The 15,693-nt window shown below is 33.7% G+C and overlaps 1 protein-coding gene across 1 annotated transcript; it reads left to right on the top strand.

Annotated features, from left to right (window-relative positions):
- The first annotated feature begins 13,846 nt into the window (after nucleotides 1–13,846).
- Nucleotides 13,847–14,547, top strand: LOC139885319 (major strawberry allergen Fra a 1.05-like). Its single transcript, XM_071869240.1, has 2 exons — nucleotides 13,847–14,030; nucleotides 14,249–14,547. Exons 1-2 carry the CDS (start codon nucleotides 13,847–13,849, stop codon nucleotides 14,545–14,547), a joined length of 483 nt encoding a protein of 160 aa, XP_071725341.1.
- The last annotated feature ends 1,146 nt before the right edge of the window (nucleotides 14,548–15,693 follow it).

Raw genomic sequence — 15,693 nt, forward strand, 5'->3', positions numbered from 1 at the left:
ACTATTTTTCATTATATATATATATTTATTTTGGTATCTGAGTTGAGTGATACATGCAGTAAATTGGAGTATGTAGCCGTCTTTCATGTAATAAGTGCTTGTGGTTTGTAAGCACATGATGAGTGATGAAGAATTCTAAATATACATCTTTATATTTTGTTGAATTTTCTTGGAATAAAATTATATAATGATTTCTCAAGTACTATTTCTTTCCTAATTCTTTCGAATTTGGGTATTGTGGTGAAGGTCATTTTCGTCATTTCCTTTCAGTAAAATCCTTAGTCCTTTTGAGATTTGGGATTTCCTGTTTCTCTTAACACGTCGTTTTGAATCGAGTAACTAGCGTTTCCACCAATTGCTCGTTTCATTCCGTAATATAAGAAATAATTGTCTTATTTTATGAAATGAACAATTATTTTGGAATATTTAAAAAGTGGTTTTTAGACAATTAAATTGAGATGGAGGGAGTATATTGAAACATGATACAATTCAAACTAGGTTGAGGCCCGCGACAGTTGCGGGCTTAGGCCGTCCCATAAACAATTATATAATTTTCTGACTCAATTTCCTCGGTGTAAAAAAAATTGTTTGTTTAACAACACATATGAATCGAATTCTGTTACAGTGTTACTTGAAATAAAGTCAGGTTTAGGGTGAAATAGTTTTAAAGATGACAAATATCATCCAATGGTTTTGAAAGTCGACAAGTGCAAAACTAATTCAATTGATTGTTCAAGAAATTTCTTGACAAAAAGAGGTCATTAAATCAAAGAAATAAAGAGCAGAGGAAGAATTCATAAAATTTTACTGTAAGAAATTCAGTTAATTTAGCATACTTACAAATGAATGTGGAATAGAGTTGAGAGCTCTCAACAAATTCGTGTTCTGTATGAATAAGGAATAGGAATACTTCAAAGGAAAAAGAGGTGGCAGAGTGATTGCAACATTAATCAGCATCCAATTCATGGCAAGTTGGTGGAAAATCGGCATTTCTATTGATAGAAACGATTCCTGGCAGTTTTCCTAACCCGTCAATGTTCTTCAAGGTCCTCTAAATTTCTACGCTTAGCAGCTAGCTTTTCTCTATCGATCCATTAGATTGAAAGGTTTCCACAATAAGAGGAAATGTCGCAGCAAGAAAATGTCACAACAATGAATGCATATGAGACTTAAATAAAACAATCCTGATGAATATGTGTTATATTCCTTTTCTTTTAATCTGTCAATTAAACAATTCGATCGCACAAACAAAAACATGTGTTCTAAATCTTATTAAAAATAATATGGATTGGAATGTTAAGTTACCCGATCTGTAAAATATGACGCAAGCTAAATTAAGGATCATCGAAGATAAAACTTCCTCTAAACACACCCCCAATGCACCTTCTAATTGAAGTAAGCAACACATCAAGACAACATACAAATTGAATGAATGTATACTTATAGTTGTAAGAAGAAAAAATTGACAACGTTGACAAAACTGAATTTTGTATCAAAGTTAATGAATGTATCACTTATAATTGTATCTGATGATATATTTACTCCAACTTGCCTAAAATTTCAAAGCATTGACTTCGTACTTACAAATCAACTATAACTTACAAACAAACTAAATGCAATATAAAACAAGTGGTAATTCAGTAGGAACTGAACTAGACTTATAGTGGACTCCTAAGCTCCTGCTGATGTACTTTAGTCGAGTAAGTTGATAACGCCGAAGTCCTTCCATCGGATGACGATGATGATCGTGACTTAGTGCTCCAAGTGTCGAACTAACTCGATCGTACAGATCTTGCGTTAGTGCCTTTCAAGTCGAACCAACTCAGTGTATGGAATACTAAGTTAGTGCCTATCTGATCTGATTCAGTTGAGTTGCTATTGAACCGGAACCTTCAGATCTGACTCAGTTAAATGATCACTGAATCAGATACGCCAGTAACAGTTAAATGATGCATTCTTATAGATCTGGTGATCTAGAGATCTAATGAACTATTCGTGCTATGAACTGTTTGTGATGTAAGTCTCTCTAAGTTAGGTATGTTTGTGCTAGAGACTTTGGACGATTGGATCAGTCTTAACTATTGTAGTTAAACTGATCTGATCTACTGACACTTATAAATAAATCAAACAAATAATAACAAGTTAAGCATGTTGGTTTGATCTAATGGATGTAACATCTCAATGAGTAGAAACTCGACCACTTGATCCCCAAGAAACTTAATCGACATTGATTGTCTGATTTATTTTCCATTTTGATTATTTGAATTGTCAGTCATCTTCAACTATTGATTCCTCCACGCCATCTATCTTGCTTAATGATCATTTATTTATCATGCTCGCTAATTTCTCCATGTCACCAATCTTTATTTAGTCATTTAATATATGATCATACTAAGCGTGACTATATCGAGATATATAGCATGCATCCATAACTATCATGTGGTCCTTGTGGCATTCTTCTCTCAGCCTATCCATATATATAATCACTATTATGCCCCTAATGTTATTATGTCAGAAAGTGATAATCTAGTAACGTGATATACACAATGCACGCTCGCATTCACAATCTCCCCCTTTGACACTTTTTGACAAAACTTGATCAAGAACCTTCTATTCTAAAGCCTTAAGAGCCCCCGTATTTTTCTCTCTATTTTTGGCTAATAGAGCCAAAGACCAACAACAAAGAATTATATATAACTAATATCTAAAAACTAAGAGAGGACTCTCCCTCAGAAAAATAAAAAGTTATACATAACCAGTAGCAAACAACAAAAAATTATCGAGAGTCGAAAGATAAAGTAAATGTTTGACAAGTATTCAAAGATGAAACAAAGGCAATTGCTCCCTTAGAAAAATACAAAATTATACATATCTGTCCATCTGCTGAAGGTATTTGTAACGACCCGATTTTACGACTTTGAAAATCGCGCCATTGACATAGATGTGTAGTAGCGAATCCGAAATTTTTAAGCATTAGATTGCGCGCATTTGATTTGACATGTAGTTGACGTTGTGAATTAAGACGCGTTTATTCGAGTAAATACGTATTCGATACGTATTTCATTCCGTATTCTATTTTAACCGCAAATTTTATTAAATTCAGATTTGACATTCAAAAAGTGTCGTATAACATTTTCGAGACCTAAGCGGCCTAAGCGATTAATTTCATTTTTCAATCATAAATTTTGACTATTTATTCCTCCATCGAATATCGAGTATGGGACTCGAAATAACAAATAAAAATACATATATTCGTGACGGAACGGAAAGTTAATTATATTAACTTTCGGCTGCCGACACACTTATTTTTCTTCCCTTATGCTACTCTACTTTCCCACTCGCGCAACAATTATTTTTTTTCAGCATAAAATCCCTTCGTCTTCATTTATTTCATCAGTTCACAGATCTCCCTCAGCCTCCATTATTTCTGATAACAGAACATCAAGTAACAACAAGCAAACCGAATTATCAATTATCAAACCATTCAATTACAACTAAATACACAGTTCATATACAAACTTTAACAGCCAACATTCAGTTCAATGTCTCCGTAACAAGTCTACGGAGGACTAACAATTCAGACTACATAATCTGTCCTACACCCAAATTTTCCAGAATATTTTCAAAATTAACTATGTTATACAAGAGACGGAGAGGAGTGATTTACGTCAAAGGGGATTACCGATTTGATCATCGGAAACCACCGAGTCAACACCGAGTTGAACTCGGGCCAAAAATTCCTTGAGCGAGTCTTGACCGAGTCTGAGCACCAAAAGCTTCCAGGATCACCGGCGACCACAACGGGACCAATGCCGACGTAATACGAATCACTGGAGAACACTGTGAGGTATTGAATTCCCACTTCCCTGTACGTTTTTCAGTCTAAAATTAACATAGAAACCATCCCAAACAATCATAGAACAACATATATAGAGATTGAAAGCTAATTCGACGTTTTAAAGAATTTACACCGTAACTTAAAATTCAAATTAAGAGAAAACGAGATAAAATTAGGGGAAACTAACCGAAGAAACGTGATCCTCTCGTCGAGATATAGAGATCGATAGGTGGAACGGCCTCTGCCGCCGCCGGAATCGCCAGCGGACGACGAATAGAGGAGGAGGACGAGAGAGAGAAAGTCGTCGTCGACCGAATGAAGAAGGAAGAGGAAGGAAACTGTTTATAAATATATATATTAAATATGATTAAATTACTGTAATACCCTTAACTGTTTAAACTATCTACAAAATAACCAAACAGATTATTCGGTCAACTAAAAAGTCCAGGGGCAGGAATGTTTTTTTTACAACCGAACCTAATAAATGTCAGTTATAACTTTCTGTTTTTAAATTATTTACAAGTATACCAAAGTGTCAAAATAAAGTCAAAGGCCATTCTGGTCATTTTATCAATCCGAAGCTAATTTTATATATTTAAGTAATATATTTATTTTCCGAACCTAATAAAATCATTTTTATTCATTCAAAATTTATGAAATTTTTACAGTAAGTTAAATATATTATTTTAAACATAATATCAAAGATTCGAATTTTTGGAGAACAAATTTATTTTATTTAAATTTCTGAATAAATTAAGGTTATAAGAAATAATTCAAATGTAAATAAGTATTTTTAAAATTATTTAAAGTGATATATCAGTTTATAAAATTATGGAATAATGGCAGAATATTATTTTAAACTATTTGAGGTATTATGTGAAATTCTAAAATATTTTTCTATTATATAAAGAATTCGATTAAATTAAGAAAATAATTTTAAGATAAATATTAATGAATTAAATAAATATTTCCGTTAGTAATTAATTAACTAATCAATCGTGTAGGAATCTAACAAGTAAGACGTACGAGTTCCACGTATCAATTTTATTACGACGTCATTAATTAAGGATTTTGGTTAACAAATTATCGATGTCATTAAGTCGGTAATTCACGCAGATCGAGACGAGACGTGTTAACTAACAGCGAATTAACATTGAACCTTATAAGTATACGAATTATTTTATCATGTAGAATTCGATAGTTATTAACGTTAGTATCAATTTCAGACAGAATTGTGTAAGCTACCTTACGGAGGACGTACAAGAATACATGACTTCAACGACAATGAGTGTTACTTTCTTTTTCATTATAAAAGTATATTCATGTTTTACGAAATATATATATACTACTATGCCGTATTTGTGATTATATCGAGGTTTATGATTTATTATAAATATATGGCATAGATACATATTATACTTTTTAAAACTGGAGAAAACCCTTTAAAGATCCTAAAAGCAAAGTTTCACTCGCTTCTTAAAGAAAGAATTTAAAGGATAGATTTGTATTTATTATACATAGCTTAGATACGAACCCAAATAAAAATGTTTTATTCACAGAGGGTTCGGTCGACTTTGTGGCGACCTAATCCGATCACAAAGGGTTCGGTTGACTTTGTGGCGACCGAATCCGCCCACAGAGTACTTGGTCCTTGTGACCCCATGGTGACGGTCTGATCAGAGGGTACGTATACATCCATGTTGACGGATGTCGAGGTTTATTATTTACACCCATGGTGACGGGTGTCGAGGTTTAGGATACTACAGTAGTTGAGCTAGCTCCTGCTGTAGTATTCTCGAGGGTTTTTCACTGACAGGGTTCGACGAGATTTAAAGATATCTTATGATGAATTACGAGGTTTAAAGATATTTTATGATGACTTCTAATGATAAATGATTTAAGATATTTAATAATTCAAACGTTATTCTTAAAGATGCTTTAAAGTAATGTTTTAAATAAAACCTCACTAAGCATTATAGCTTACATATTTCTACAAATAAAATGTTTTCTCCAGGTTCAGGTTATGAGGCATGGTTAGGGCCCAGAATTCCGCAGACGATAGAAGGTACCAACGGACCCCACATTAGGCCCATGAGAGGGGTTGAAATGCGGGCGTCTCAGTATTTTGGTAAGTTCCTTTTTGATTGAGTAAATCATCCTTCGAGCTTTCTTCTCCATGCTCTGAAAGAACCTGAGTTGTTCTTCAAGAAATGTCATTAGCTCATCCATTGCATCCTCTGGCTCAGTATGTGCTTGACATTGTGTAAGCTTCAGTGATAGAGTCATTTGACTGCTCGCTAGTAAAGAATCTTGTCGTATCATTGAAGTGCTTTCCCTTGTATAACTTTTCTGAGATCTTTTGCTCTTTGGGTAGATTGGTCAAGACATCACCCTCATGCAAAGTATACCCCTGATATACCATTATTCCAAAGATCAATTATTCCAAAGATCAAGGCTGGACATACTAAGTGAAACTTTGGAGTAGTTTTCTGAGTAGCAATTAAAATGGATTCAAACAGGATCTCTCCATAATTGAATGTGATGCCATTTGTAGTTTGATACAAGATCTGCCCTAATTCAACACCTACCGTTCCATTATGACAGTTTGACATCTAGTTACATACAACTAATCTTTGTAAAACAGCATAGCAAGTTGTAAGATCAGCATAACTAATACCTGCTCTGGGCCACTTCTTTTTTCCTTCTTGTCGTAAGCTCTTCTACAAGTTCATCATGAGGTAGCAGTATTATCCCTTGAGATTGCTCACACTGGTAGTATTGATTAATGATTGCGGGAGATAGCCGATACTTCTGTCCTCGAGCCCAAAATATTTGATAATGTTTTGACCTAGCTTCCTTCATATCCCGAGTGAAGTGTGCATAAGCATTTTTAACAACTGCCGATACATAAGGCACAATTTGGATGACACTGAGAAGAAGTCCAAGTTTCTTTAACTGAGTAGTCCATCCTATTTTCCTAAAAGCTACTTGATCTAGAATTTTCTCATCCAGAAACTTCCTATACTTGGTACTTATTCTGTCACGACTCGAAATCCCATGTCATGACCGGCGCCGTAATCTACTCAACCTCAAGATCACGACAAGTCTCAACATAATAAACTACATCCAAAAATAACTAACACCATGGTTTCGTTAAACAATTACATAATGACCTCCACATAAAACAAAAAATCGACATTATAACATCTGCGCCCACAATGATCCCACATGCCAGAAATCATAAGTCATACAACCAAGTTCTACCCATACTAGATTAGAATTTACATCGATAGTTTACAAGCTCAAACGACTAATGTACATGAGAGATATACCAAAAAAGAAGATCGTAAGCTCTCGGAGCAAGTCCTCGAGTAGACGAAGCTAGAGTATCGAACCTAGTCCTACAAAATCTAAGAAAATATATATTTTGGGAAGAGTGGGGGCCACTCAGTAAGTATCGAATATAATATACAATACAATATAACAATAGTATAATAAATTATATCCCAAAGTTATTTCCAAAACAGTTATAAAATCTTATTTGAAATTGTCATAACTCGATTTATCAAATAATATTCTCAAATTATCAATTTCATAAAGTTATTTTATTACAGTCCCATGATAAGCCAAGTAAATCACAATATAAATTCAATTTCAAATCTCAATTAAATCATAATTGCTTATCATGACATGATTTTTATGGCACGTGCTCCCTAAAAAGTGACAGTGGGCCCGTCATCGTTATGGTAACGATACGCCACCACGTCTATTGTTAGCCTCACAGTGGGCCCGTCATCGTTACAAATCGGTCACTCTACCCTTAATGATAAAAAGTGACATGACCCAAAACTAGATAGTCCTATAATCGATATACGGCCGTATCCTACACATATGCCAACCAAATCTTCATAATGCTTTTATCACCAAGTATAACAGATCATGTCATGTACTTTGAACATCCACTGTCGTGATACCAGTTGTAGTCATAGTCTCCTCCCGATTCTCTTGCTGTGGCTTAATCTTCTATTTTCTGGATTGTGTCTTCAAGTTCTCGTGTCTCTCCGGTGATAAGTGTTTTGATCCAATATAGATATCTGAAATGTCTAAGAATTCCCTTCGCTACTAGTTGAATTGTTGACTTCATGATGGTTAGGACTTGATCTCACCGAATTATGTTACGGTGTCTGCTCTAATACCAATTAAAATTTGATAGCCCTAACTCTTTTCGACTAAGTCACTTAAGAAGCAACTTAACCGGTTACAACTCCAACTTAATCTGACAACCACTTGTTTATATCTCGGTTTTATCAAAGCAATTTAATCAGATGTACACAAAATCTACTTAAGAATAAACTCAATACAAATATGAAATTCTATTCTTAAGGTAAATACTAAATGGCAGCGGATGAACAACCAGTACTATTAAAACAATGTAACTACTGAAGAACAATTCAAGTATGATAACTGTAAAAACAATAGTACTTCAATGCCTAGCACAATTTATAATCAATAATCAAATGATAGCTCTGAGTACAATAAATTGTGTAAAATAATCTAGTACTTGGTCAAACACTACTAAACTAGTACTTAAAAATCAACTACAACTTTCAAGAAACTAAATTCAATATAAAATAAGTGGTAGTTCAGTAGGAATTAAGCTAGAACTTACAATGGACTCTTAAGCTCCTGCTGATGTACTTTAGTCGAGTAAGTTGATAACGCCGAAGTCCTTCCATCGGATGACGATGATGATCGTGACTTAGCGCTCCAAGTGTCGAACTAACTCGATTGTACAGATCCTGAGTTAGCGCCTTTCAAGTCGAACTAACTCTGTTTATGGAATACTGAGTTAGTGCCTATCTGATCTGATTTAGTTGAGTTGCTACTGAACCAGAACTTTTAGATCTAACTCAGTTAAATGATCACCGAATCAGATACGTTAGTAACTATTAAATGATGCGATCTTGTAGATCTGATGATCTAGAGATCTAATGAACTATTCGTGCTATGAACTGCTTCTGATGTAAGTCTCTCTAAATTAGATGTGTTTGTGCTAGAGACTTTGGACGATTGGTTCAGTCTTGACGATTGGATCAGTCTTAAGTATTATCTGATCTACTGATCTAACGAATAAGTCTATAGAGGCTGGTGTCGAGGTTTGGAGACTTATAAATAAATCAAACAAATAATAACAAGTTAAGCGTGCTGGTTTGATCTAATGGATGTAACACCTCAACGATGTAACACCTCAACGAGTAGAAACTCGATCAGTTGTTACGGTTTGGCGAATGCATTAAACAATCCTATATAAATAGGTTTTTACACAGACTTGTAAAAATGTGATAAGATGGATAGAACAGTTCTCACTTTGATTAGATCGAACTGTTGGAGCATATAAACGTTGTAGGTTTTTGGCACAATATAGATTAAATAAAAACAAGAATAGTAGAGACTAAACGCGAGAGATTCAATACGAAACAAATAACAACTTTGTTTAGAATTTATTCTACTAAAGATGTATCGCGATTCGACGTTAAATAACCAACACCTATGTCCGCGGAACAAATGACCGGGTAGAAGTTTCTTACAATGGGGAGAGTAATATGACTCGAATTACCCAGATGCGTGTACAAGCCACACATCAAGACTATTGATGTAATTCGCTTATCTCCTATATAAATTCTAGACGTAGGACCGATCTATTCTAGGACCCTACCGATTACTAGCCACGACCGGCTCTTGCTCTTGATCTCTACTCACCATTCTATGAATCTGGATAATTTATGGCAACAAATTAAAGGGTAGAGTGGAATGGATGTCACTATATCTTCCTCCTTGTGTTCCGTTTGTGCAAAACTCTTCCCACCGTGTAGTCGTCTTCTATTTATAGCCTCCTATCCCTTGATCGTCACTTAACGTCTTGATAGTGAATCTGGAATGATACGATTTGATTTGCCAGTTAAATTTTGTAATTTTTATATTAACTTTCCATAGAAGAAGCTTGATCCCAAAGAAACTTAATCGATATTGATTGTATGATTTAGTTTCCATTTTGCTTATTTCAATTGTCAGTCATCTTCAGCTGTTGATTCCTCCACGTCGTCAATCTTGCTTAATGATCATTGATTTATCATGCTCGTTGATTCCTCCATGTCAACAATCTTTATTTAGTCATTTAATATATGATCATATCAAGCGTGACTATATCGAGATATATAACATACATCTATAACTATCATGTGGTCCTTGTGGCATTCTTCTCTCAGCATATCCATATATATAATTACTATTATGCTCCTAATGTTGTTACGTCAAAAAGTGACAATCTAGTAACGTGATATGCACAATACACACTCGTATTCACAAAGAGGGATGTTTAGAATAATGGAAAAGTATTATTATTCATCAACTGAAATTATATAGAGAATGCATTACCTAAGAATAATCAGACGGAAAAATCAACACCAAATCAAAAAACAAAAGGTAACAAAGAGGAAAACATAGAGATTAGAGAATAGAAAATTTTTTAGGCCCTAAAATCACAAAAAGGAGTAGAAGCCTTTAATTGGAATACAATCTTACAAATTCTTGAAATTTCAATACCATCATGGCAATGATCTTATTTGTGTTCGATTCATCTCGCAAATCTGGTTCATAACCGACCTTAGTGATGTACATGGAATAGTGAAGTAGTGCCCGCAATCAAAATATAAGAGTTAATCAAAATAAAATTCTTTAGTGAAACGTATAATGCAATTTGAGAACTATTTAGCTACACTTCAGAAGGTATTTATGAAGAATATCTTCCATTGCTCTCATGTTAGTATGTATATTTTCCTATAAAATAACAGATGAAGAAATTCAGGGTATGGCAAACTGCAAAAATTTTTGAAGCAATATTTGAGTTGTATATTGATTGAATGAACTTGGTATGTAAGCTTCCCTACACTTCATACAAGCTATTGCTCTAAATTTATAAAAGTATGCTGAGTGATTTTTAGAGTCATTCTTCTCCCTAGCCACATACAAACTCACTTTCGAATTGCATGCCAAGAAGAAAGTACAATTCAAAAGTAGAAATGCGAATATAATAGGCTCCGACAAAGGATAATTTAAAAGTGACACAATGATAACCATAACATACGAAAAACTTGAGTAAACATCTCATTCAGATCACCAGAGAAGCATTGGAGATGGATAGTGACCTATCGATGCCCTGATTAAAACTTTCTACTACTTTGTAAAAGGAAATTTTATATTTTGGACATGGCAATAAAATTAAAGAAAATTAACTCTAAATACCTCATCTTAGTATCAATAAGGTTCAAGAACATGCTCAAGAGTTATCAATTGTCATCAAGAATTGATATGATATTCTAGATTCCTATTTTTCACAACCAAAGATTTAGCACAAATCAAATGTTTTCATATTCAGATGATAAAGCAAAAGCCAAATAAACTATTATGAAGTATATCGCACCTCAATAACTAATAAAATTTCAACTACATGAGAAACTCACACTTCATATAGATTTGGGATTTCTCTTTGGCATTTTATCAAACAGCTTTCATGCATCATCAAAACAGCTATACCTGTAAAAAGGAATTCGCATAGTTATTACCCACAGCTCAATAAACAACAAACAAATAGCGGCTCGAGCTAAGTCAATTCACATAATGAAATTTGATCAACAGAGTATAATAGAAATGACCTCATAATAGAAATCCAGGGAGTGAGAAGTGAGTACTTGTAAGCCGAGCCAGCAGCGTCGATCGCCATGAGCGAGCCGCTCCGATTTTGGCAGAAGCTCTGTGCATGGGAGTGGAGAGTGAGTATGTGAAGTCGAACCGAAGAGAATTGGCGATGTTAAATTTTAGATGAGATTCAATGAGTTTCAATGAGCAGTCATAATGGAAACTTTTTTTTTGAACAATAATAATTTACAATTAGCTACAATGATTTACACTATTAGCATGTTAGAGCTTTATTATGTTGCTATACTGTTATTCTCTAATCTTAAGCAAGTCTTAAAATTTGTTGGATAAATGTGGCATGTAGATGTGATGACAATTGTTTTTCAAGTCTATAGAATACGATTGTCAAAACAAAAAAGTCTATACAAAAATAGAGTTTTATGAGTTACTTGGTTTTATTTCCTTAGCAAGTTAGACTCAGTTTCTTCGCACTCGAAGAATTTCATCAAGCTTGATTCAGCGAAGGGATGACTAGCTTTGGTTTCGTATTGCGCTCAGTACATTGTCTCATTGCATCCGATCAAAGAGTGTTCGACCTCTAAGGTATTATTGCGATAATCTCTTTCAATGTTAATCGATTTCCTGTCATTAAAGAAGATGCAGCTTGTTGTGACGCTCACACCCAATATTGTGGATTCTCTCGTAGCACTCTGCTTGTGAAGCAATTTGTTGTCGGTTTATTAGGTTTGTATTCATGATTGATTGTAGGATAGCTTTTCTTAATCTTGTGTAATTGCCTAACTCGTTTATATAATTCAATATCTCATGCCCTACCAAATATTGGAGTTCATTACGCTAAAAAAAAGCCTGATCTACGACAAGTCTAATAAGCCCCCAATTTGATAATAAAGGACCCAACAAACAGTTTGAGCCATGGGCACCTTGTATTAGTCATCAATATATTGTATATGTGGATATTGAATGACACGCCTAATTTATCGATATAAAAGATTGATATATTTATCTTCTTCAAAATTGAGAAGTACTAATATTATTATTATTTTTGATAAATCCCTTATATAACTATATTATCCATCAAAATTCGCTCCCCTACGTGTCGAATCCATGACCTGACGATGGAGGAAATATCTAACTATTAGGTCACGTCTTGATTGACGAGAAGTATATTATTGTTATAAGACCATCAATATATTATTGTTCTAACTTCTAATACCATCAAAACAAAACACATATATATATATATATATCATTGTTCTTACTACAGTTATTCTATATATTAGATCTCAGGCAAGTCAAAAAAATTGTTGGAGTAAATATGGCTTCTAGATGTAATGACATTATGACAACACTTTTCAAGTCTATACAATACGATTGTCAAAAGAAAAAAAAAATGTCTATAGAATACATGATGCCGATATGGTTTCAACTTATATAACCTTGCAACTATATTAAACGATTCCACGTACGTATGCTTTCAAACTTATCGATGATTTTTTTTCCTTTGAATTTTGATATCTTCCACCGATTATAAATTTGGCATTATAACTAGGATTGAATAAATAAACTACATTCCTCCAAAAAAATTATTTTAAACTACAACGAAATATACGGAGCGATTGAATTTTCAATAACATATTTAAAATTTTTAAATTCACTCATATTTCATATATTTAATCACTAATTTTCACTAAACTCATATTTATATATAAATTTAAAAATTTAATATATCATGTATTTTGATACGAAGATAGGAACTAATGAGATGCATTAAGTTCTTTTTTTCACATGACCTGTAACTAATACAATATAATATGAGAAAAATAAAAAAATAGTATCAAGTGGAGTAAAAAAAAAACTAACTTATAAAATTACTGATGGAAATTTTCTATTTAAACAAGAAAGCCAAAAAGTAGAGACGATTTAAACAAATAAGAAAATAGTATCGCTTTGATCTTGCTAATTGCTAGCTATATGGCATATATGCCACCATCATAGAGCCAAGCCAAAAAGAAAATTCAATTGGTCTCAGCCACCACTGATGACCATTGTCCTTTCTAGCATATTTTTAGATTTCGTCATTTTTATTTTTGGTCAATAAGTGTTCGTCATTTTTGTTTGAAGTTGCGATCAAACAAAAATTTGCTTGCTCGATCACCTCGAAGCTTAGTCTATAAATGCCATTCATTTGAGTTCTCTAATCTCCTCACATCAAACACCATCATCTTTGTAATCAAATTATATCCTTTTTATCTCACATCAATTTTTAGTATCTTTTATTTTTTTAAGAAAATCATGGGTGTTTTCACTTTCGAAAATGAGACCATTACTCCCATCGCTCCCACTAGAATATTCAAAGCGATGGCCGTCGAAACCGATAAACTCTCAGCTAAAATTGCACCTCAAATCATCAAAAAGGTCGAGATCATCGAAGGAGATGGAGGAGCCGGAACCATTAAAAAAATTATTTTTCAAGAAGGTAACTAAATTCATTAATTAAATATACTCACACAACAATAAATACGCTGATTTTACAATTAATGAAGCTTTAAATAATTTCCACTAATTCAGGATGTTAAGTTTTGGCCGTATCTTAAGTTTCAACTAATTCAAGAAGTAATGTTAAACATTAGAAAAATTTTTGTTAATGAAAGTTAGAAGTTTATATCAATTATATATTTCATTTAATGATGACAGGCCCAAAAGAAGGCTATATGAAGCATAAGATCGATTCTATTGATAAGGGTAATTTGACATACAACTATAGCATAATCGAAGGAGATTTCATGAACGACAAGATTGAGAAAATATCTCACGAGAACAAGATTGTAGCTTCCCCTGATGGAGGTTCCATCTTGAAGTTGAAGACCATTATTTACACTGTTGATGGTGCTGATGTATCTGAAGATGTTTTGAAGGCCGGTCAAACAAAAGGCGAAGGCATGTTTAAGGCCACTGAAGCTTATCTCTTGGCCAATCCTAATGAATGCAACTAAACTATTATTCATTATATATATATTTCTTTATTTTGGTGTCTGAATTGAGTGATACATGCAATAAATTGGAGTATGTAGCCGTCTTTTCATGTAATAAGTGCTTGTAGTTTGTAAGTACATGATGTGGTGATGAAGTATTCTAAATGTACACCTTTATATATTTTGTTAAATTTTCTTGGAATAAATTATCTATACATGATAATGATTTCTCAATTACTATTTCTTTCCTAATTCTTACGAATTTGGGTATTGTGGTAAAAGTCATTTTCGTCATTTCTTTTCAGTAAAATCTCTAGTCTTGAGATTTGGGATTTACTTTTTCCTTAAACACGTTGTTTTGAATCGAGTAACCAGCGTTTCCGCCAATTGCTCGTTTCATTCCGTCAATTTTATTAGTTCGGTTCAATTGATTATGAACCCATCCGTCAATTACCTTGAGATTTCCCCTTTTTCCAATTGTAAGAGACGAATATTAATCACGTTTCCATCGATAATTCGTTCTTTTTCGTCAATTTCTTTTGATAGGTTTGTGTTTCCTCGAGACCTTCCATCAATTACTTGTTCATTTTCGAGTGGGTCAAGTTTGAAGATCGAATCAATCACGTTTTCATCGAATGTTCGATTTTTTCCGTCAATTACTTTTGATTGTTTCGAGTTTCCTTGACAATCTCTGTCAATTACTTGTGTATTTTCGAGAGGGTCAATTTTTAAGATCGAATCAATCACGTTTCCGTCGATTATTCGATCTTTTCCGTCAATTTCATGTATTTGGTTTGAGTTTCCTCGAGCCGATCCGTCAATTACTTTGTATATTAAGCTCTTCTCAAAGACTTCTACAACATCCACATACTTTGTATCAGGCACAATTAAGTCCCTGTTATCATTTCAGCTCCACTCTCATTCTCCAGCCTGCTAGTCTTCATTTGGACTGGATAATCTCGATCCCCATTACTTGTATCAGAGTCTAAGAACTCACTAATAAGAGTTCTCAACATTTTCTTGGCCACAACATTCACAATCTCAGCCCTTAGAACACACTTTTTTTTCCTTGGCTTGTTCTTTCTTGCCACGGAAGCCATTAAATTCGCTATCATCTCCATTGTTGCAGAGTTGGTGAAACAACCACAGTCGACACCTACTTCTACA

This window comes from Rutidosis leptorrhynchoides, unplaced genomic scaffold (assembly GCF_046630445.1).
Source record: "Rutidosis leptorrhynchoides isolate AG116_Rl617_1_P2 unplaced genomic scaffold, CSIRO_AGI_Rlap_v1 contig95, whole genome shotgun sequence".
Classification (NCBI taxonomy): Eukaryota; Viridiplantae; Streptophyta; class Magnoliopsida; order Asterales; family Asteraceae; genus Rutidosis; species Rutidosis leptorrhynchoides.

Bases quoted from the DNA above. Each gene is read 5' to 3' on its own strand.
- LOC139885319 (XM_071869240.1), top strand. From the start codon at position 13,847: ATGGGTGTTTTCACTTTCGAAAATGAGACCATTACTCCCATCGCTCCC. The intron at 14,031-14,248 runs GTAACTAAATTC...TAATGATGACAG, and splicing joins AAAAATTATTTTTCAAGAAG to GCCCAAAAGAAGGCTATATG.